This window comes from Rana temporaria, chromosome 9 (assembly GCF_905171775.1).
Source record: "Rana temporaria chromosome 9, aRanTem1.1, whole genome shotgun sequence".
NCBI classification, from domain to species: domain Eukaryota; kingdom Metazoa; phylum Chordata; class Amphibia; order Anura; family Ranidae; genus Rana; species Rana temporaria.
The window spans coordinates 166,488,444-166,512,352 of NC_053497.1; the positions used below are offsets into that span (position 1 = coordinate 166,488,444).

The 23,909-nt window shown below is 44.9% G+C and overlaps 2 protein-coding genes across 2 annotated transcripts in view; both read right to left on the bottom strand.

Moving 5' to 3' along the window:
* The window catches only part of LOC120914290 (major histocompatibility complex class I-related gene protein-like), a 44,588-nt gene extending 30,716 nt beyond the window's left edge, over positions 1-13,872 (bottom strand). The window contains exons 1-2 of the mRNA XM_040324920.1: positions 13,374-13,872; positions 7,953-8,213 (exon numbers count right to left, since the gene is read on the bottom strand). Coding sequence (XP_040180854.1) covers positions 7,953-8,213; positions 13,374-13,422 — 310 coding nt within the window. The 5' untranslated portion in view covers positions 13,423-13,872. The remainder of the gene's footprint in view (positions 1-7,952; positions 8,214-13,373) is intronic.
* Positions 1-23,909, bottom strand: part of LOC120914292 (saoe class I histocompatibility antigen, A alpha chain-like) — a 583,050-nt gene that overhangs the window by 372,737 nt on the left and 186,404 nt on the right. The gene's annotated exons all lie outside the window — the stretch shown is intronic.

Sequence of the window (23,909 nt, forward strand, 5' to 3'; positions counted from 1 at the left end):
CCAGCTCCGATGATCTCTGCCTTCGCCTTGGTCAACATCACAGAGACTATCTCCTGCGTTCCTGTTAACCACTTCAGCCCCGGACCATTTTGCTGTTCAATGACAGGGCCACTTTTTGCTAATTTGGCACTGCGTCGCTTTAACTGACAATTGCGCGGACGTGGCTCCCAAACAAAATTGGCGCCACAAATAGAGCTTTCTTTTGGTGGTATTTGATCACCTCTGCGGTTTTTATTTTTTGAGCTATAAACAAAAATAGAGCGACAATTTTGAAAAAAAAAATGAATATCTTTTATTTTTGCTATAATAAATATCCCCCAAAAATATATCAAAACTTTTTTTCCTCAGTTTAGGCCGATACGTATTCTTCTACAAATTTGTCGGGGAAAAAAAATCGCAATAACCGTTTATTGATTGATTGGTTTGCACAAAAGTTATAGCGTCTACAAAATAGGGGATAGTTTTATGGCATTTTTATTAATATTTTTTTTTTACTAGTAATGGCGGCGATCTGCGATTTTTATCGGTACTGCCACCTTATGGCGGACACTTGGGACACTTTTGACACATTTTTGGGACCATTGTCATTTTTATAGCGATCAGTACTATAAATATTGACTGGCAAGTGCATGCTCGATCCAAAGATTGGATAGCATTGGAGGAACTTTCCTGTTTTTCAAGTGCACCTATAAGACACCTACCATGGATCAACCCCAAAAAGATCCCTCGTATAACTAAAACACATCCCATGGTAGGAGCGTCCCTGAAGATATTCAGGAATTTATGTAAGACGAAGAAAGTGTCTTCCATGTATGGACCAGTTACCCCAATCACAATAAATCCTGAAATTTATCTTCCTGACAGTAACGCATCGACACCCGATACTCTTCCAGTAACGTTATACAGAGCTACAGATTTCTTTAAGAATAATATCCTTTTGTCTCTTGAATCCTTCCAATCTACTGACCCTAATTGTAAAATCTCCAATATCAATTATGTTAAAATCACTAGATTTCTTGAAAGGCTAGAACCAATGAGTGGATGGTATAGGCCAAAGACACTATTTGAAACAATTTGCCTTAGGGAATCCCCTCAGAGCCACCTCATCTCCTTCACTTATAACCTTCTAAATTCTGACGTAGACCCTCAATTGGACAACACAAACCTTCATTGGGAAAAGGACCTTCAAGTTTCTGTGACGAATGATCAATGGGCGAATGTATTTAAACGATTGCACAAAGGCACATTGAACATCTGTACACAAGAAAACGGATACAAAATCTATTCAAGATGGTACAAGACCCCGTTGGTCATTCACAAATTTAACCCAGACACATCGCCCCTTTGCTGGCGATGTATGGTCTCGCCGGGAAGTTTGATACACATTTGGTGGGAATGCAATGTATTGGCTGAATTTTGGACGGGAGTACATAAATTGATAGTACAAATAACTACTTACTCTCCCGATTTCACGGCGGGACAATACTTACTACACTTGTCTAGCCTCTCTCACTCCGTTTACAAAGACACCATTATAATACACCTCATCAACGCAGCGAGGCTTTGCATCCCAGCAAAGTGGAAACAAAATCTCCCACCTACCATTCCGGAATGGATACGTAAGGTAAACCATATTTCCAAAATGGAAGAATTAATATATCAATCTAGAGACTCTTCAAGATCATATCTTGATAAATGGTCCTGTTGGACACACTTTGTGAATTCCGCTGAATGTCATGCCTTACTGGAGTCCTGATGGATTGTTCTGGATAAGATTGACCTTTTTTCTGGACGTTTTTAGTCAACACATAACAAAATGAAATTATAGAATATGCCTATTGATACGTAATATTATTTACTCATTTCAGTAAACAGAAAAACCTTTCTCTCCTCTCTCTTATCATTTCCCCTCCCCATTTACTTAAGTTCTGCTTTAAATATATATACTTATTAAAGTTTATAATATGTCTGTTCATTTAAACTTATGTAAGACAAGAAGTCGGCGTTTCTCAACGCAAAAGTTTGATGTGTAATGCTTTATTGAAAATGCTTGTACACTAATATTTTGAAAAATTCAATAAACATAATTAAAAAAAAAAAAAAAAATATGCACTGATTACTGTAAAAATGTCACTGGCCGGGAAGGGGTTAACACTAGGGGGCGATCAAGGTATTAATTATGTTTCCTTATTGTGTTCTAACTGAAGGGGGGTGGGACTGACTAGGGGAAATGACAGATCGCTGTTCATACATTGTATGAACAGCGATCTGTCATTTCTCCCCCTGAAAGAACCAGGAGCTGTGTGTTTACACACAGCTCCCGGTTCTCGCTCTGTAACGAGCGATCGCGGGTGCCCGGCGGTGATCGCGCCCGCCGAGCACTCGCATCGGCACCAGGGGGCGCGCACGTCTCTGTCTGATTCATGGTTTCTGACATTACCAGCCTTTACCCCAAGCATCATACACAGACAAGATGTTGATGTAAACGCCAAAGGTACATACCCAAAAAGACTTGCAAATGTAATTTCAGTGAAAGGCGGTTCTACAAAGTATTGACTCAGGGGGACTGAATACAAATGCACGCCACACTTTTTACATACTATTTGTAAAAAAAAATTGAAAACCATTTATCATTTTCCTTCCACTTCAAAAATTATGTGCCACTTTGTGTTGGTCTATCACATAAAATCCCAATAAAATACATTTATGTTTTTGGTTGGAACATGACAAGAAAATTTCAAGGGGCATGAAAACTTTTTCAAAGCACGGTAGATCATATCAAAATGAGGGACAAATGAGGAGGAAAGAGAGACAGAGAGACTTTGTCCTAAATCAGGGACAGTCCCTCAAAATCAGGGACAGTTGGGAGCTAAGATGACACCCTTGCTGCTGAGTCAGAGGGGCCCCCTTCAATTAGCAGGAGGCATGGGATTTGGTGTTTGGGGAGCTCTAGCCCGGATTCAACAAGGACAGTATGTTGGACCTCTGCTGACATACCTTCCACACACAGAGAAAGGGTCCCACTCTGCTCTATGCTGACAGGGGACAGGCTTTCTGAGGCCCCATTCACACCTGATCTACTTGAAGCTCTAAAATGCTCAACAAGCCAAATCCCATTAATTTCAATGATCCCTGTTCACATCTAAGCATTCTGTCGCCTGAAGAAAATGCCTGAAGCTCAGAAAAGTACATGAATGTATTTTTGGCAGATTAAAAGCGTTTTTGGGTCCATAGACTTCAATAGAAACGCCTGACTTTTACAAGTGTTTTACAAGCATTTTTTGCTCAAATAGCAGCTTTCCACCCCTAATTTCCTTTCCCTCTTCTCCCCCTAGTGCTTTCTATTGGCTAAAAAAAAAAAAAAGTTAAAGCTGTAAAATGCATGTAATATACTTCTGAAATGCTTTAAGAAAAGTTTGTAAAAATCTGCAAAAAAGTGTAAAAAAAGCATTTCTTAAAAAAAAATTGCCAGGGATTTTTAGCGGAACTGCGACATTGCGGTGGACAGATTGGACACCAAGTGACACTTCTTGGGGAACAGTGACAGTAATACTGTACTAATGACACTGGCAGGGAAGGGGTTAACATCAGGGGCGATCAAAGGGTTAAGTGTGCTCCTAGGGAGTGATTTCTAACTGCGTGGGAGATGGACTGACTGGAGGAAGAGAGACATATGTGTTCCTGATTAGCAGGAACACAAGATCTCTCTCTTCCTCTCTGACAGAATGACAGTCTGCCTTGTTTACATAAGCAGACAGCCGTTCTGCCTCTCCAGCAAACTATCGGTGGGAGTGTGTGCCCCAGACCCTGAGGCAGAAACAACGTACAGGTACATTGTTTCACACAGCCGGGCCGCCATGCCAAAGTAAATGTGCTGTGGGTGGTCTGGAAGCAGTTAAACAAATGCTCCTTCTATTCTAAGGCACCAAAGTTGCATATAAACCTGCTCCGCTCTCAAGCATGGCCACCCACCAACTACATTGTAAGGGATTGATGTGAGATCTCTCCAACTGGGCCACATAAAAAATAAATAAAGTTTTAAAGCCGTTCTCCAAGTGAAGTCCCGCTGATCGGAACCCTCCCCCCTCAGGTGTCACATTTGACACCTTTCAGGGGGGAGGGGGGAGCAGATACCTGTCAAAAGACGGGCATTTCGTCAGATCCCGTCGCCCCCCCCCCCCCCCCCCGTTGTGTGCTGGAAACACTCGGCTCCCAGCACACAGCGGGAGCCAATCGGCGGGCGCAGCGCGACTCTCGCATGCGCCGTAGGGAACCGGGCAGTGAAGCCGGAGCGCTTCACTTCCTGGTTCCCTCACCGTGAATGGAGGGGGGAGCAGCAGGGTGACGAGCGATCGCTCATCCTCTGCTGTGGACGCCGCTGGACTCCAGGACAGGTAAGTGTCCTAATATTAAAAGTCAGCAGCTGCAGTATTTGTAGCTGCTGGCTTTTAATATTTTTTTTTACAGGGAACATCCGCTTTAAATACTGAACTACTGACAATGTTTTTATTAATGCCCGTGCCTTCCTGTCCTGTTGACAACCACACACTACTTACCTATTTCCTGTGATGGCAATACAGAGATGGAAAGTTTTGGAAAATTTCTCCAGTGGGGTCAAAAAGAGAAATATCTAGTACTAGGATTTTTTATTTTTTTTATCAAGGTTAGGCTTTACCAAAATATATCGGTGAACAACAAACTTTCTTATTTGAATAAAGTGTAGAAGATATGGAACCCATTTTTTTTCCGGTTCTTCTAACATTGGTTTCACCAGACATAAAGTGAGAATAACAGATTTTTTGTTGGCCTTCAAAGATAATTTTATTTTATTTTTTTTCCAGAAATTTTTAAAATAAAGGGCCAGATTCACAGAAAAAGTACGCCGGAGTATCTGCTGATACTCCGGCGTACTTTCAAATTTGCCGCGTCGTATCTTTAGTTTGAATTCTCAAACCAAGATACGACGGCTTCTGCCTTCGATCCGACAGGCGTACAGCTTTGTACGCCTTCAAATCGTAGGTGTAATACTTCGAGGCCCGCTGGGTGGAGTTTGCGTCGTTTTCCGCATCGGGTATGCTAATTAGCTGTTTACGGCGATCCACGAAGGTACGCGCGTTCGTCGCATTCTCTTACGTCGTCGCTAGTCGGCTTTTCCTGGCGTAAAGTTACGGCTGCTATTTCGTGGCTTATATTTAGACTTGCCATGTTAAAGTATAGCCGTCGTTCCCGCGTCGAATTTGAAATTATTTTTTTTTGTTGCGCAAGTCGTTCGTGAATAGGAAAGGACGTAACGCACGTCGCCGTTCCAAAGATTACGTTGGTGCGACATCATTTCGCGCAAAGCACGGCGGGAAATTTAAAAACGGAGCATGCGCAGTACGTTCGGCGCGGGAACGCGCCTAATTTAAATGATACACGCCCCATTTGAATTAGGCGGGCTTGCGCTGGACGGATTTACGCTACGCCGCCTGTAGGACTGGCCTGAAGAGGGATTACTTGGACACAGTTGGTCAGCTTTAACATGTATTGCAATATATATGTGAACAAAATATCCCTATTTTTCATTTCATAGTTTGCTGGAAAGGGTGTATGACTGACTGATGGTCCGTCGCGCCTACACACCATCAGTTAACCACTTAAGCCCCGGACCAATATGCAGCCTAAAGACCCAAGGTGTTTTTACAGTTCGGGACTGCGTCGCTTTAACAGACAATTGCGCGGTCGTGCGACGTGGCTCCCAAACAAAATTGGCGTCCTTTTTTCCCCACAAATAGAGCTTTCTTTTGGTGGTATTTGATCACATCTGCGGTTTTTAGTTTTTGCGCTATAAACAAAAATAGAGCGACAATTTTGAAAAAAAAGCAATATTTTTTACTTTTTGCTGTAATAAATATCCCCCAAAAACATATATAAAAACATTTTTTTTCCTCAGTTTAGGCCGATACGTATTCTTCTACCTATTTTTAGTAAAAAAAATCGCAATAAGCGTTTATCGATTGGTTTGCGCAAAATTTATAGTGTTTACAAAATAGGGGATAGTTTTATTGCATTTTTATTTTTTATTTATTTTTTACTACTAATGGCGGCGATCAGCAATTTTTTTCGTGACTGCGACATTATGGCGGACACTTCGGACAATTTTGACACATTTTTGGGACCATTGTCATTTTCACAGCAAAAAATGCATTTAAATTGCATTCTTTATTGTGAAAATGACAGTTGCAGTTTGGGAGTTAACCACAGGTGGCGCTGTAGGAGTTAGGGTGCACCTAGTATGTGTTTACAACTGTTTGGGGGTGTGGCTGTAGGAATGACGTCATCGATCGTGTCTTCCCTATAAAGGGAATGACGCGATCGATGCACCGCCATAGTGAAGGACGGGGAAGCCGTGTTTACACACGGCTCTCCTCGTTCTTCAGCTCCGGGGAGCGATCGCGACAAATAGCCGCGCCGTGGTCCCGGATCGCTCCCCGAGCGGACCCGACCTCCGCATGTAGCGGGGGGGGGTCCCGATCGGACCCCCCACCCGCTAATAGGCGAGGACGTACGTGTACGCCCATGTGCCTGTACGTGCCATATTGTGGACGTATATGTACATGCGGGGGTCGGGAACTGGTTAAAAAAACTATTGTGTCAGAACGCGGTGACGTAAAACACAACGACGTGCTGAAAAAAACAAAGTTCAATGCTTCCAAGCATGCGTCGACTTGATTCTGAGCATGCATGGATTTTTAACCGATGGTCGTGCCTACTAACGATCGGTTTTGTCCTATCGGTTAGCAATCCATCGGTTAAATTTAAAACAAGTTGGCTTTTTTTAACCGATGGTTAAATAACCTATGGGGCCCACACACGATCGGTTTTGACCGATGAAAATGGTCCATCAGACCGTTGTCCTCTGTTTTAACTAGGGTTGTCCAGATACCGATACCAGTATCGGTATCGGGACCGATAGCGAGTATTTGCGGGAGTACTCGTACTCGCGCAAATACCCCCGATACCTAAATAGAATACTTTCCCCCCCCCCCGCCGCTGCCGCCGCATCGCGCCGCCGCATCGAGGGACATGGCTAGAGGGACATTGCTGCATATGTGAGGGACATGGCTAGAGGGACATTGCTGCATATGTGAGGGACATGGCTAGAGGGACATTTCTGCATATGTGAGGGACATGGCTAGAGGGACATGGCTGCATATGTGAGGGACATGGCTGCATATGTGAGGGACATGGCTAGAGGGACATGGCTGCATATGTGAGGGACATGGCTGCATATGTGAGGGACATGGCTAGAGGGACATGGCTGCATATGTGAGGGACATGGCTAGAGGGACATTGCTGCATATGTGAGGGACATGGCTAGAGGGACATTGCTGCATATGTGAGGGACATGGCTAGAGGGACATTGCTGCATATGTGAGGGACATGGCTAGAGGGACATTGCTGCATATGTGAGGGACATGGCTAGAGGGACATGGCTGCATATGTGAGGGACATGGCTAGAGGGAGATGGCTGCATATGTGAGGGACATGGCTAGAGGGACATGGCTGCATATGTGAGGGACATGGCTAGAGGGACATGGCTGCATATGGGGGGGACGTGGCTGCATATGGGGGGGACATGGCTGCATTTGGGGACACATTTAAAAAAAGTATCGGTATTCGGTATCGGCGACTACTTGAAAAAAAGTATCGGTACTTGTACTCGGTCCTAAAAAAGTGGTATCGGGACAACCCTAGTTTTAACCTATCGTGTGTACGAGGCCTAAGCATTTGCAATGGCAAGGCAGTGTAGGACTGGCCAGAAGAGGGATTACTTTGACACAGTTGGTCAGCTTAAACATGTATTGCAATGTATATGAACTAAATATCCCTGTTTTTCATTGCATAGTTTGCTGGGAAGGGTGTATGGCAGTGTGCAGAGGGTCTATCCAGACTTTGTAGTGTTAACTGACCTTCAGTCTGGTTGAATCGGCTCATTGCTATCTGCACATTTTGCTTAAAAATAGGCTCCTGTTTTTGATTCAGAGCTGTGCCTCTCGCCCAATAATCAGGATCCAGTTGCTTCATCCACTCAGTCTTGGGAAGATATTGTCGGGTGTCACTATTATAATTCTCTATCTCCCGATCATCCAGATATCCAACCACAGAGTACACAGGGAGTCCGGATCCTGGAGAGGAGACTCCAGTGATATAATACTTGAGTGAGTGACTTTCTGAGGGATAGAGAGAGAAAAAGTTTTATGGGAGATAGAACTCAGAGAAAGCTATAAAATATGCCAAAATTAAAAAATAAAACATCTTTGTTTACAAATATGGAGAGAAGTTAATGCTATTAACCAGTTCCTGCCCACGCTATAGTCAAAAGCTCAGCGGCTACAGCACAGGCTTACAATGCCGGGAGTGTGTGTACATGGATGTCCTCCCATGCTTGCACTGCCCCGTGTGCCCACTGCAGCGTTCAGACGGTGCACTGTGATTGCCCAGTCCTTTGGAATCGGCTGATCACAGATTGGGGTAAAGGGCCAATCACAGCAGCCCTTTACCACGTGATCAGCTGTCACCCAATGGCAGCTGATGACAGGATGTAAACGGAAGTCGGTTATCACAGAGTGAGGAGAAAAGAAGAAAGCTGATAACCAGCTTCCATTTAAAGGGACATCGGTCCCAAAATTGGCCACCAATACAGCTAATCAGTGCCACCTATCAGTGCCCATCATTGCTACCATTCAGTGCCTCATCATCAGTGCCACCTCTCAGTGCCCTTTAGTGCCGCCTATCAGTGCCACCTACCATTGCCCATCGGTGCCACCTATCAGTGCAGCCTCATCAGTGCCCACCAGTGTCACTTATTAGTGCACATCAGTGTTGTCTCATCAGTGCAGCATATCCGTGCTCATCAGTGCAGTCTCATCAGCGCACATCAGTCAAGGAGAAAAATTACCTGTTTTCAAAATTTTATAAAAAACTATGAATCTTTTTTGTTTTTTAATTTACGGTCCTTTTTTGTTTGTTTAGCAAAATATAAAAAAACTCTAACAAAGCTCTATTTGTGTGGAAAAAATTATACAATTTAATTTGGGCACAGTGTTGCATGACCGCGCAATTGTCATTCTAAGTGTGACAGCGCTGAAAGCTGAAAATTGGCCTGGGCAGAAAGGGGGTGAAAGTGCCCTCTAGGCAAGTGGTTAAAACTCATCAAAGTTGACACTTAAAACCACCATCTAATGCACATAATTATCAGATCTTAAAGGAACACTAAAGGCAGAATTTTTTTTTTTTTAAATAACAACATGTTATACTTGCCTCCACTGTGCAGCTCGTTTTGCACAGAGTGCCCCCGCCCTAACCCTGTCTTCTGGGGTCCCTCGGCGGCTGTCTCCGCTCCTTTTCGCAAAAGCTTTCCACCTTCATGCAAGCTCGCATGGTGGAAAGCTTTTGCGAGTGCGCTCCCGTGATACAGCGGCGGCCATAGCCGCCGACTGTATCACTCGGCCCCGGTGCCCCGCATCACCTGCTGTGGTTGACAGCAGCGCCAGCCAATGGCTGCGCTGCTATCAATCCACCCAGCCTAGCCAATCAACGGCCAGGCTGGGAACCGAACAGGATGACAAGCACGTGCCCGGGACTTTCGAGGGGTGAGGTAAAACGGGGGCTCGGGGGAGCCGGTGCTGTCAGATGTTTTTTTACCTTTACAACCCCTTTAAGGTAGATCTATTTTAGAATAACAACCAAAACATAATATAAGAGATGTTATTTCTGTGCTTATTTCTTTTGGAGGGATTACTGTAACTTCCTATTTTTACCCCGTCAATGTTCCATTACCATGCTGCAACCACTTGCATTACATGCCACAGCCCTAGCGAGTGTACACACTGATCTTGCTGCCTTTCAACTTGGGGGGGGGGTGTGATTGGGGTGGTAAAATGCAGCTCAACTAACTGTTTTTACCTCCTTCCAACCTCAGTTGTAAATGAGCCTAATGAGTGACCACAGAGAGATTGCTAATAAGCATAGAGAGCACTATGTCTATTCCAAATACAAGTCTATAGATTGCTCCAATAGCATTGCAGGAATAGCATTCTGTTTTCACTCTCCCTCCTCCCACTCTTACTCCCCCTCTACTTCCCCCCCCCCCCCCACTCACTCTTACAACCCTACCCCATCTCTTTCTTGTGCTGACTGCTGTACTCTGTATGGTGTGTGCTTCTTACTACAGTGAAAACTCGGATTGCGAGTTAAGCGGTTAACAAGTGTTTCACAATGCAAGCATTTTTTTTTAAACCCTAACTCGGTTTGCGAGTGTTGTCTTGCAAAACTAGCAGAATTCAAGTCACAGCAGTGTGCAGTACCACCTTTGGCCAGAGGTGTGGGGGCGCCAGAGCCGAGTGGAAACTCGCTTTGATATGCGGGTGCTTTGGATTACGAGCGTTCTCCTGGAACAGATTATCCTCGTAATCCGAGGTTCCACTGTACTTATCATGGCAATCATCGCAGAACTGTATCTAAACACATTTTGTCGTGCTGTTTTGAGCTTTTACTTGTAAAGCCAGGTAGCTCACTTGTTCTGGGTATTAAATATCAATTGACTTAATTTCTGTTAGGAGTTTCTGTGATTTTAAGGCTGTCAGTAGAAAATGTGTTCTGTCAGGAACATTTCCATGTTGCTCAGTAAAAAGAGTTGCAGGGCATTGGTAACCCTGCTTAGCAGGTACTGACAGCGAGTAACATTCCCAGATTTACGGGTGCATCTCATAAAATTAGAATATCATCAAAAAGTTAATTTTATTACAGTAATTCAATTAAAAATTTGAAACTCATCTATTTTATATAGATGCGTTACACACAGAGTGATACATTTCAAGAATTTATTTTTTTATTTTTGATGATTATGGCTTACAGCTAGTGAAAATCCAAAATTAAGTATCTCAGAAAATCTGAATATTACATAAGACCAATGAAAAAAAAGATTTTTATACAGAAATGTTGGCTTAGTGAAAAGTATGTCCATGTACAGTATAGTATGCACTCAATACTTGGTTGGGGCTCCTTTTGCATGAATTACTGCATGAATACGGAGTGACATATAGGTGATCAGCCTGTGGCACTGATGAGGTGTTATGGAAGCCCAGGTTGCTTTGACAGTGGCCTTCAGCTTGTCTATATTGTTGGGTCTGGTGTCTCTCATCTTCCTCTTGACAATACCCCACAGATTCTTTATGGGGTTTAGGTCAGGTGAGTTTGCTGGCCAATCGAGCACAGTGATACCATGATCAATAAACCAGGTATTGGTACTTTTGGCAGTGTGGGCAGGTGCCAAGTCCTGCTGGAAAATGAAATCAACATCTCCATAATAAAGCTGGGCAGCAGAGGGAAGCATGAAAGTTCCCACGAAAAAAAAATATTAAAAGCCAGCAGCTACAAATACTACTACTTTTAATAAATGGACACTTACCTGTCCAGGGTGCCGCGATGTAGACTGCCGAGGCCGAGCATTCGCTCATCTCTCGGCTGCCCCAGCTGCCATCCTCGGTGAGGAAATCGGGAAGTGAAGCATTACGGCTTCACTGCACGGTTCCCTACTGCGCATTCGCGAGTTGCGCGGTGTTTCCTCACTGGTCCCCGCTGTCTCCTGGGACCAGTGTGTTTCCCAGAAGACAGCGGGGGTGATACAAAGGGGCGCGGGAGTCTATTCCTGGAAATGGGTGCAAATACCTGTATTATACAGGTATCTTTACCCCCTCCCCCCTGAAAGGTGCCAAATGTGACACCGGAGGGGGGAGGGTTCTAAAAAAGCGGAGGTTCACTTTTTGTGTGGACCTTCCGCTTGAAGTGCTCTAGAATTTCCTGGTAGAAAGCTGCGCTGACTTTGGACTAGATAAAATGCAGTGGACCAACACCAGCAGATGACATGGCTCTTTTTGAATTGAATTACTGAAATAAATTTACTTTTTGATAACATTCTAATTTTATCAGATGCACCTGTATATTCACCATTTTGCAATGCCATTTTATTATTATACCACCCGCTGAGACCATCCTTACCGCTCTTACAGTAAAGAACCCTCTATATATAGTTTAAAATTAAAAGAAAAGAGGTTTAACCTTAATGAGTTGCCATGTGTCTTGTTAAACTCCCTTCTGCAAAAAAAGGTTCATCCCTATTGTGGGGTCATCAGTACAGTATTTGTAAATTGAAATCATATCCCCTCTCAAGCATCTCTTCTCCAGAGAGAATAAGTTCAGTGCTCGCAACCTTTCCTCATAACTAATATCCTCCAGACCCTGTATTACCCTTCTTTGTACTAGCTCCATTTCTAGTACATCTTTTCTGAGGACTGGTGAATAGGGCCCCAAGCTGGCCATACATTGATTGATTGAAATTTGGTCAGTTCAGCAAGGACCAGAAGAATGTCAGGATGTAGCCATCCTTTCTAGACAGAAGTCAAACATTTGATCAGCTTCTATCAAAGGACCTGCTGGATAACTTTTCTTGATCAGTGGCTGAAGCCACTGATCAGTGGTCCCACTGTCAGAATACAATGTTCAGATGGGGGGATTCCTCCATCCCTCTATTTTGTGTAGATGCAGGAATCTATCAGTTGTTTTTCATTTACCAAACTTGCTGAGCCAAAAAAAAAAACTTTTATGGCCTCCTTTATTTTATGTGGCTACCCCCCCCCCCTAAATGACAGTTCAGGTATTTCTAGTAAAGCGTACTTGATTGCGCTTTAACATACAAAAACATTTTAGACCATTGTGTTTATTCCCTCATAAAGTGACTCTATAAACTTTGCAACATATATTCTATACTAGATTTACAGAATAGTTAATAATTTTATCGTGCCACATAAGCAGATCACCTACATCAGCGACCCCTAACCTTTTTGAAACCAGGGCCAATTTTCCCAAGGACTGGGGGAGCGGATGGGGGGGATTTTGGTGGATGGGTTGGGGGATGGTATATTCATGGAGTGTGTCCTCAGCCCCCTTCACACCACAACCCCCCCTTTGCAGCACAGTCCCCCTTTTATATCCGTGTCCTCAGTTCACCTTCACATCACAGCCCCAGTTTACATTACAGTGCCCCTTTACAGTGGATCAGTGGACAGATCACCTGCAGAGACAAAATAGATTCAGTCCATGTGAAAGAGGCCTTAAGTCTCAAACAAGGACCAACTCCATATTAAGGCTAAAATTACGACATAAAATAATTAACAATAAGTTTCTATAACTTCTACAGCTATGTGATCTGTCCCTTTAATGTTCTATTTATGTTTTTTTTTTGTTTTGTTTTTACTTAAAAAAAAAAAAAAAAAAAATGTAAAACCAGAAAAATACTGTACTGACCCCATACATATAATTAAGGTACTCACCAGAACATACAGCTGACAGTTTTAAAATTAGGAGTAGGATCAACTTCATTCTTCTGCAGAGAAGTTCCCGTATGAACTTTACAATGTGTCTTCAGTGCGTTAAAATCCCCTAATTTCAGAAAGGTCTGACGTAGAAAAAAAAATTCCCCAAGCTCAAACCAAGGCTGTCTCACCAATGCTAGAAAGGTTGTAATTTCTGTGCTTAGCCAACAAAATAACTCAAGGGCTGACTTCTGGAAGTTATTAAAAACACAAAAAACAATAGTGCCAGATAATATTCCTATAAGTAAATGTGTTTAGTTCTTCTTTGCCAAGATCGAAAATGCTTAGTTCTTCTTTGCCAAGATCAATAGGTAGAATAATGACCAAGGTTAATAGGGAAATGTATTTTATTTTCAGCACCATCTAACCAGTCTAACCGGAGAAGCAGGTAACAACTCAAGGACATCATACAGTTCAGTTACTAATTACCTTTGTGCACAGAAAGACGATTCTCTGCTCTAGATTGATCGAAAAATAAATGAAAATAAAACTCAGGTTATCATCGGTTGCCAAGCAAGAAATATAAACACTTATGCCATGTTCACACGGTCGGAATTTCCGATGGAAAAAGTCAGACGGAATCTTTTCATTGGCTATTCCGACCGACGGACTTAGAAAGAGAACATGATCTCTTTTTTTCCCCGACTGAAAAATTCAGAAATTCCGTTCGTCTGTATGTAATTCTGGAATTCTGATGACGAAAAAAACATGCATGCTCGGAAGCATTGAACTTCATTTTTCTAGGCTCATCGTAGTGTTGTACGTCGCCACGTTTTTGACGGTCGGAATTTGGTGTGTCCGTGTGTATGCAAGACAGCTTGAGCGGAATTCCGCTGGAAAAACCGGTCGTGTGTACGCGGCATAAGATGTTTGGAGAAAAGGTGACATTGAAACTTCAGGGTTTTTCCATTTTAAAAAGAAAAATTTTAGTGTGAATTCACAAAAATGTAACACATGCAAAATCCCACTGGTTTGTGTTGTTTGTGAATTTGTGCATCTGAAAATATTTTAAATTCCTTCCAGTGCATTGATCTACTCTGCTAAGGGTTATTTGGCACATGCACTATATGACCAAAAGTATTTTGTAACTACCTTTCAGGCCGGGTACTCACGAACAAACATGTACGGTGAAACCGGTCCGTCGGACCGTTTTCACCGTACATGTCTGCCAGAGGGCTTCTGTACGATGGTTGTACTAACCATCGTACAGAAGTCCGCTTGTAAACAATACGCGGGGCGTGTCCGCGTTGTCGCCGCGACGATGACGCGGCGATGACGCGGAGACGTGGGCGGGCCTGCCATTTAAAGGCTTCCACGCATGCGTCAAAGTCATTCGACGCATGCGAGGGACGGCGGGCGCCTGGACATGTACGGTAGGTCTGTACTGACGACCGTACATGTCCGAGCGGGCAGGATTCCAGCGGACGGTTTTAAAACACGTCCAGGAATATTTGTCTGCTGGGAAAAGGCCCGGTGGGCAAATGTTTGCTGGAATTCGGCCCGCTCGCGCCCACACACGACCGAACATGTATGCTGAAACTGGCCCGCGGACCAGTTTCAGCCTACATGTTTGGTCGTGTGTACGGGGCCTCACACGCACATGAACTTTAATGGCATCCCAGTCTTAGTCCGTAGGGTTCAATATTGAGTTGGCCCACCCTTTGCAGCGTTAACAGCTTCAACTCTTCTGGGAGGACAAGGCAAGGTCCATAAAGACATGGATGAGCGTATATGGGATGTAGAAACTTGACTAGCCTGCATAGAGACCTGACCCCAACCCGATAGAACACCTTTGGAATGAATTAGAGCAGAGACTGCGAGCCAGGCCTTCTCGTCCAACATTCTTCCAGAAGCCCATTTGTGCAGTCGATATGTGCAACTCAATATTGAACCCTACGGCCTAAGATTGGGATGCCAATAAAGTTCATGTGTGTGTAGAGGCAGGCATACTTTTGGTAATATAGTGTACACTATTATTCCGTATATATATTGTTATTGAAAGAAAGAAATGACATTGTAATAAAAATAACATTGCTTATTCGCAATAAACCTGGCTACACATTAGGCAACTTTATTATGGTTTGCAACCTGCTCTCCTGTTTCTAAGCATCTCAGAAGCTCAAAATTGCACATATTTACAGTGGAGAACATTTTTTTACTAACCATGACAACTTTTTTAGGAATTTAAAATAAAGCAGGGTAATCAAGAATAGGAGGGACCAAAAAAAAGGAAAAAAGAGAGAGACAGAGAATTGAAAAGGGAAAATGAGACATAGAAAGGGTAGCTTCCAACAGAGATGATTGTTTGTCTAATGATATCTAGAAGTAGGGGTCGGCCAGAAATGGATTACGCAAGGAGGGAATAGACAGAAAAGATCTAATATAAGATACCAATGAGGGAGATTCAAGAAACTCCACCCACGGGGTCCACACTTCCCTAAACTTGAAGTCGTTTTTATTTCATCTCCGCTATCCACTCCCGTAGTGTTGGTACTTATATAAACTTGGACCATGCTCGTCATGTATCACTGAGCTCACTTGGTACACTACAATCCTTGCAGCTCTGTTGACACATCTAAGGGAATGATTTAATTAGTTTTTTTCCCATGAAATAGATAATTAATGTAGCAAGGTCCCAGGCCTCCTTCGATCTAATGAGAACCTCCAGGGCCAGAGATAGCTGACATCCTTCTGTATATTGTGGGTTGTGAGGCATAGTGGGTGCAAGGTAGTAATAGTCATTGGGTGCCAGAAACTTTTTGAATGCAAAAGAGATTTTTATTTCTCTTAACAGAACTTGGAAGAGAGGGTTAGGGCCAGGACACCCTTAGGTAGTTGCAATATTAATTGGAAGACTCTGATGCCCTGTACACACAAGCGGAATTCCCGTCAGAAAAAAGTTGGATGGTTTTCACGACGGAATTCCGCTCAAGCCTATCTTGCATACACATGGTCACACAAAAGTTCGGTGAACTTTTGACTGCCAAGAACGCAGTGACGAAAAAGACTATGACGAGCCGAGAAAATTATGTTCTATGCTTCTGAGCATGCGTCGATTCGTTTCCGATCATGCGTCGGAATTTTGCGCGTCGGAATTTGTACACACTATAGGAAAATCTTATTTTTTCCTGATGGGAAAATAAAGATCCTGCTCTCTATCTTTTTCCAGCAGTTTTTCCGTTTTCCCAACCAAAAGCTCAGAATTTTTTTCCAACAGGAAAACCAATCGTGTGTACGGGGCATAAGACTTCAACAGGACAGCCATGCAGGCCATGGCGGTGCATCCATAAAGGGCACACGGGCGCCGCCCGCTTACTCCTGCCACCCCCTCTATCAGTTGTAACTCTAAACAGCTGCCTGTAAAACTTTGCGGCTGAAGAAGCATCCGAAGATGCACTCACATCAACTTGTAAAGTTTAGTGAAAGTGTGACCGGGCGACCAGGTCGCCGCCTTACACCTGGGAAACAGACTAGATGTCAGAAAACCCAAGAGGCACCATTGCCCTGGTCGAATGCATCGTGATAGGGAGGCGCCCGACCCTTTATGGCGTAAGCCTGATCAGGATCTGTCGGGTCCACCTTGAGATGGTAGCCGATGAGACCGCTGGGCCCTTCTTGGGCCCAGCCACCGAAACAAACAGTGGGGTAGATTCACAGAGCAATTACGCCTGCCTATCCATAGATACGCAGCGTAATTGCTTAGTTGCACCGGCGTATCTACTTTCTGTATTCAGAAAGCTAGATACGCTGACTTTAGCCTAAGATACGACTGGCATAAGTCTCTTATGCCGTCGTATCTTAGGGTGCATTCTGATGCTGGCCGCTAGGTGGCGTTCCCGTAGTTGTCAGAGTAGAGTATGCAAATTGCATACTTACGCTGATTCACAAACGTACGCACGCCCAACGGTAGTTTTTTACGTCGTTTGCGTAAGTCGGTTTCGTCGTAACGCTGCTCCTGCTATTAGGAGGTGCAGCCAATGGTAAGTATGGACGTCGTTCCCGCCTCGCGATTTTCAAATTTTGCGTAACTCGTTCGTGAATTTACGTTCACGTCGAAGCCAATGACGTCCTTGCGACGTCATTTACCGCAATGCACGTCGGGAAATTTTCCCGACGGAGCATGCGCAGTACGTTCGGCGCGGGAACGCACCTAATTTAAATGATCCACGCCCCCTACGGGATCATTTAAATTACGCGCGCTTACGCCGGCCCCTTTTACCATACGCCGCCGCAAATTACAGAGCAAATGCTTCGTGAATGCAGCGTAGCTCCAGTAATTTACGGAGGCGTAGCGTAAAAATGATACGCTGCGCCGCCGTATCAGTGCGCGGCCCTACCTGAATCTGGGCCAGTGAGTCTAAATAAGACACACAAGGGAACACCTTAGCAGTGTGGGTCGCCTTACGGAACCCAAAGGGGACCGGCGCTTCTGTTGCTTCTACAGACCCCTCTATTTTTAGGGTATCTCGCACTGACCTGGGTCCAGAGTCATCCTCACTGTCTGGCCGCTCTAGGTCTGCACCGTCAGATACCTCAGAGTCAGGGTCCTGAGTGGTAGCTAGACCTGGCTCCGTATCTGAGTTGTCCCCAGAAGATGGCGGGGGGAGGGGGCTCTTTCTAGCCCCTGTTCTTCCACGCGCTGATTCCACCTGGGCAATGAAGGCACCTAGGATTGCCGACATAGCGTCCGCCGATACATCGGGTGCAGGGGCATCAATTGCCAGCTCAGGTGTTTCAGGGAAAAAACGTCTGTTTCTGACGCCATGCTTCCCACACGCTTGACACAGGGATTCCAAGCAAGGTGGACAACCCACCCTCCTAACTGCAGCAGAGATGAGGGGTACCCCCCCAGAGGACTCACCACCCTGTAACCAGCAGTGCAGTGCCGTCTAGCTGAGCTGCTTCTTGTCCGCTGAATATAACTGTCAGTCTGCTGAATGGCTACTATCTACAAGGCTGCTGTCCTCATCAGCTTTGCTAGTCAGCAGCGTGTGTCTGTTTGGCTGCTGATTTATAAGATGGCCGCCGCTCAGGTGCTAGAGGTCAAGCATACTGAGGCCCCAAAAGCATGGCCGCCAGTGCTGTAATACTTGCATGGGCTAGAGGCCCCAGTTTCATGGGGAAATTCTGCTGGAGGATAGCTGTTCTAAGCGCCCTTCTTGGGGCGCAGGCCGCTGAGCGGCCGGGAGATGCGGTACAGCCCCCCTTGGACACCGTGTTAGCAACACCTCCAGCGCTGGGCGGCTACAAGAAAATGGCTGCCGTAGTGCATATAGACCCCAGAAGTATGGCCGCCGAGCTCTGAGTAGAGGCCAACAGTGTAGCTACAAGAAAATGGCCGCCAGGTATACAAACAATCTAGCATGGTCACAGAAAAAATGGTTGCCAGACACACAGCAGCAGAATCTCTTATGCAGCTCTCTACATTGAAAGAGGGAAGCAGCAGCTGACAACATGGACACAAGTAAGCAATATCTATGCACTTATACTTTATATTGGTTCTCAGGTGGAGCTCCCCAGGGCAACCCCCACCTCGGCAGTCTAGGGAGGAGGAAAGGGGAAGGAGGGGAGAAGGGAAATATAGAGCCCTTTACTCACCTCTCCAGGTATGCCCAGCTCTGTTTTCTTGCCGAAGCAAGGTAGTAGTACTTACCCTCCTGTGGTTTTATGCTGGAGCATCCTGGACAGTGCATCTTCCGCATGGCTACTGCGACTCTGCCCTATAGACCGGTCTTTATGCAAGCCCTGGAGCGCATAGCTCACCGGCCACCCGTAGAACGACTGGCATGTCGTAGACGACCCAGCGCCCAGCTACAGTCGGCACACGCTCGATGCCTGAAACTGGGAAGAATACAAGGATCTAGGATCCAGCCTGTCGCCCTGTTGGCAGTTGATCGAGGATCACAGGAAAAAAATAAAAATCCAGAATCTTGAACTAACAGCCTTCAAACTATGGGCCTGAAGGGAGCCATGTCTTCTCCTGAAACTAGGCAGAAAAAAAATTATCTGCAAGATGCAGAGAGAGGGGTTATACCCAGAGGGCCGCCCCCTGGGCGGGGCTATAGGGTGTGTATGAAAAGTTTTCCTTTTTATATAAGTTTCTGCCTAGTCAACTCCTAAAGGAAGGCTAATACCCACTAAGTCAAGATTAAGGCTGTGTCCGTCCATGAACGAAAGAGAAAGCAGCAGAGCTACTGATGCACATCCCTGACTCTTTGTATGGTCAAGCTTTTATTTTACACATGTTGTCATATTCCACATTTCTATAATGCAGGAACACCTATGGCACTCCCCCCGTCACCAACTGATTATGGGACAGTCACTCTTACTGGATAGAGAACACATTAAAGCTGGCTACACATTATATCATTTTCTTGTAAAACTTTCCTTTAGATCAGGGGTCTCCAAACATTCTAAACAAAGGGCCGGTTTATTGTCCTTCAGACTCTTGGAGGGCCGGACTTTGGCCAGCGGGAGTGAAACATTTTCTGGCATCAGTGGGGGTAAACATCTAGTATTAGGGGGAGGAATAGTGCCCCATTGCTGGTATCATAAGGAGGAATAGTGCCCCATAAATGGTGGCAGTGGGAGAAATGGTGCTCCATTGTCGGTGTCAGATGGCAGAATAGTGTCTCGTATCATTGGGAGGGATAGTGCTCCAAGGGCCGGATAAAGGCAAGCAAAGGGCCGCATTAAAGCCCTCGAGCCGCAGTTTGGAGACCACTGCTTTAGATTAACCAAAACCATATAATATGAGCTCAAACCTAAACATTTACCATTTGTATGCAATCAGGCACTACATAGTTCAAGGTAAATCTTAAGGAAATAAAAAAAAAAGTATAATGTATCTTGCCATCTTTACTCAACGCATGATTCAGTATAGAGCTGAGCGATTTTGGCTAAAATGAGAATCACAATTTTTTGCTGAGAATAAAGATCATGATTCTCTCCCGATTCTCGCGGTGTAAAATCATCTTTCATATTATAAAAAAAATTAGGCTATCTTTACTGTTTATTTTATTAATTCGTTAAAGTGTATTTTTTTTAAATCGTTATTGAAAGAATGCTGCGCAAATACCATGTGACACAAAATTTTGCAACAACCACTATTTTATTCTCTAGGGCAGTGGTTCTCAACCTTCCTAGTGCCGTGGCCCCTTGATAAAATTTCCCAAATTGTGGGGACCCCTAACCATAAAAATAATTTTCGGAGCGTGGGTTATCAGCACCCAAGGTATGACAAGTAATTTGTGCCCCTAACCCAAGGACATTTAGTGCTCCCTGAGTCCCTTTCACTTGTACAGTATTAAAACCCCTTATGGTACTGTAGCGCTACCCCCGCAGGAGCCGCTGGTTTTTTTTTTAGGATAGGCATATTGAGTTACCTTGATATGGCCCAGGGGTGCAATTGTAGAAACAAACAGTGAGCGAAGGTCCAGACAGTGAATAAAGTTTTTTTTTTTTCCAATGCTTTATTTTCCAGGCCAACACGGCCAACATCAACATAAATTGGGAAGGACAAAGTTGATGAATAGAGAGAGAGGAAGAACCTTGCAATATCAGGCCTGGATATTAAATGGAGCAGTCAGTACTGCTCTGTATAGTACCAATTTGTAACTCGTCGCCACTCCAACATGAGTGGGTAAAGTGCCCCCGGACAGACCCATTTCTATAAGCCTGGCAGCCGAGATGTCACTTAGGATTTCTGGGAGGAACAGGCCTTTCCCACAGACCCGGCTCTGGGGCCTCTGCCACAGGCCAATTACAATGACTGAGCTAGATAGATAGATAGATAGATGGAGCGTGTTTTCCAGTTTCTTTTAGATTTACCGGCAGACATGTAGTAGGAGGGCCTGCCTGGTGGCATACGAGTTGAAAGTGCATAGGTCTGGCCTCGTAGTGTATAGTTTTAGGGTTGTGTCTGGAGAAAAGGGGTGCAGGAAGATCGCATGGGGTGATACAAGCTCTTGGCTGTTCCAAGGGCCCTCACTTCCGATATATATGTGGGCATGCAGTATTCTCCTCAGTTAATATCCATAGGTGTCCTTCCTGTCCTAGATTTCTTGTGTACCTTAACTGGTGGTCTGTGACTTGCATGCCAAGAATATCAGTGCCCCAGGGTGGCACTAGACTCCTGTCTTTCATGTTAGTCCTGTCTGAATGGTGAAGGCAGTTTGTTTTGTAGGGGTGAAGGATAACATAGTCTAATTACTGAATTGATAGAGGAGGGAGAAAGTGTGCAGCCTCTATGAGGGATCGGGTGTACCTGGTGGCAGGTGGTTTTCAATCCGGGTATCCAGACTATTTTCCATACTAAAAAGAGGCTCAATGGCGACTGTCTTTGGAGCGGGAGGTGGGTAATTGGATACCGTAATCACTATAGAGCTGGAGATAATCAGGAACACATTGGGAGGCCCTGGACTACATATCAGGGAAGGGTTAGGAAAATCCAACTCGTTCTATTCTCATCCCTAAGGGCAGGGAAGGAACTTTGGGCATGGACGGAACTTTTTGCATATATCACAGTTAATTTGGGTACTATCCTATCAGACTCTACTGGGTTACACCCTGGAGTCCATCCTGTTCTGAGGGTTGTGAGTCCAGACAGGAATTGAAAGAAATGTTGGAATGGGTGACTAGTATGACATAAATGTATGTGGTGCAGGTACCCAGGAGACTGGCACCTATGCATAATAGGGTGTCTGCTGGCCAAACTAGAGGGTGCCAGGTGATACATCAATGGGGTGAAAACTTCCTCGTAGAGGCAGTGTCTCAAGCTTAGCAGTCCTATAAAGAAGCTTTCGGTTACTGGACATGGGAGAGGTACACCTAGTTGATGTCTCACCTGAGAGGTTCAATCCCTGCACGAGTAATGCCAGTAACTACATACAGCAACATGCCCTGTTAAATAAAGGGAATAAACGCTGGCTAACAGGGTACAGTATGCCTTCATCACATGGCGCTGCAGCATCTCACAGTGGTTGATAAGACTATTACCCTGTATGTGCTGAGTATACACTGAATCAAGTGATTGTCAAGTGACCAGTGGCTTTCTCCCAGAGATGTGCAGACACAGCATAAGGTTCACGCAGGACGCTTATTTCTGAGGAGTAACCCAACAGAGGAGGGGTGTATTCAGCACTATATAGGGGGAATAGGAGCTGGGATGGGTGTTAGTAATAGAGTGGACAGCGGTCTCCTGAGGAACAGACCCGCAGCCATGGCTTCAGACAATAAGCATGGCTCTGTTGCTCAGAGAGATTGGTGACAGTTATGACAACATGCAACAAAGTTACATGAAAACCCAGTTTAATATGGCTCACGATTTTATCGACCATGTTAAGAGGTTGGAAGAGAGTGTGATAGGGTATAGGACAAAAATATGTCATTGGCTCTGGCGTACATGCAGGGGCAGGCGGAGTTATTGACCAGTATCAGGCTGAGTGTACAAATCTCTGTATGATGGGCGGTAGCCTGAGGAGTTAGCATCACCACTCAGTAAGACTTTGACAAAACTCGTCGCTTACCCTAATCCAAAATGGTAGTCAAATGCCGGGATGGGCTGTACTGGTTTGGATTGTGAGAGATGAGGTGCTGTATGGTCCCATATACGGAAGTGCAGACTCGGTCTGTAGATATGTTGGCATCAATGAGCTTACTGACTGGGGATTCTATCTTGGTGCATTTGGGGCTAAGTGACCCACATGTGATCAGAGGGTACGGAAGCTGAGAGCAGGTTGATATTTCCCCCTGTCAGAAGTGTGACCACGATGTCTTGTGCATTCCAGGTCAATACACGGTGGTGAAGGAGGAATGTTGGGAAGGTATTTCACTGTGGGTTCCGGGTGGGGAGATCATTGCGGGGGAGGAAACACCTAGGTATAATTTAGGACATAGACGAGTTTTGTTTCTTTGTCCAAGAGGATACCGATGGGGTGTTAGTCATGGAACTAGGGTGTTCCTTGGACCTGTGAGGTGGTAGTGGAGCATGGTCACTGAAATCAAGTCACAGGGATGGAGTTTTTGTGGGTTTTGTCATTGGTTCAATGGTATAGGTGCTGTTGGACTCAATACCGAATGCTGGGGTACGGGTGCTGGTATCACATGTTTAGTGATGCACTGTTGTCAGCATTAGGTTGAATTGTACTCAACAGGGTACACTACCTCTGGGAGTCTATTGTACCTATTCTCTTGTCCTTGGGATGGATATAGAAGGAATCCCAGGTCGCACCCCGAGTTGCCCGGAGGAAAGGTTTTATAGCAAACCCGACATCCTCTTTGCACTTACTGAAACTTCCGTTGGGATTCGGGGAGGAGTTGAAAGTAAGGTAGTTAAACTTTGGGCAACAGGATTTAAATGGTGCCAACAGTTTGTGCAAGGCGTGGATAAAAAGGCCCGTCTCAAGGGGTTTAGAAGCTAAGGGGAGGGGTGGAACAAATATAATAACTGTTGGGAATTATCGGACATGGAGCTGGCTGAGAGAACATTTTAGG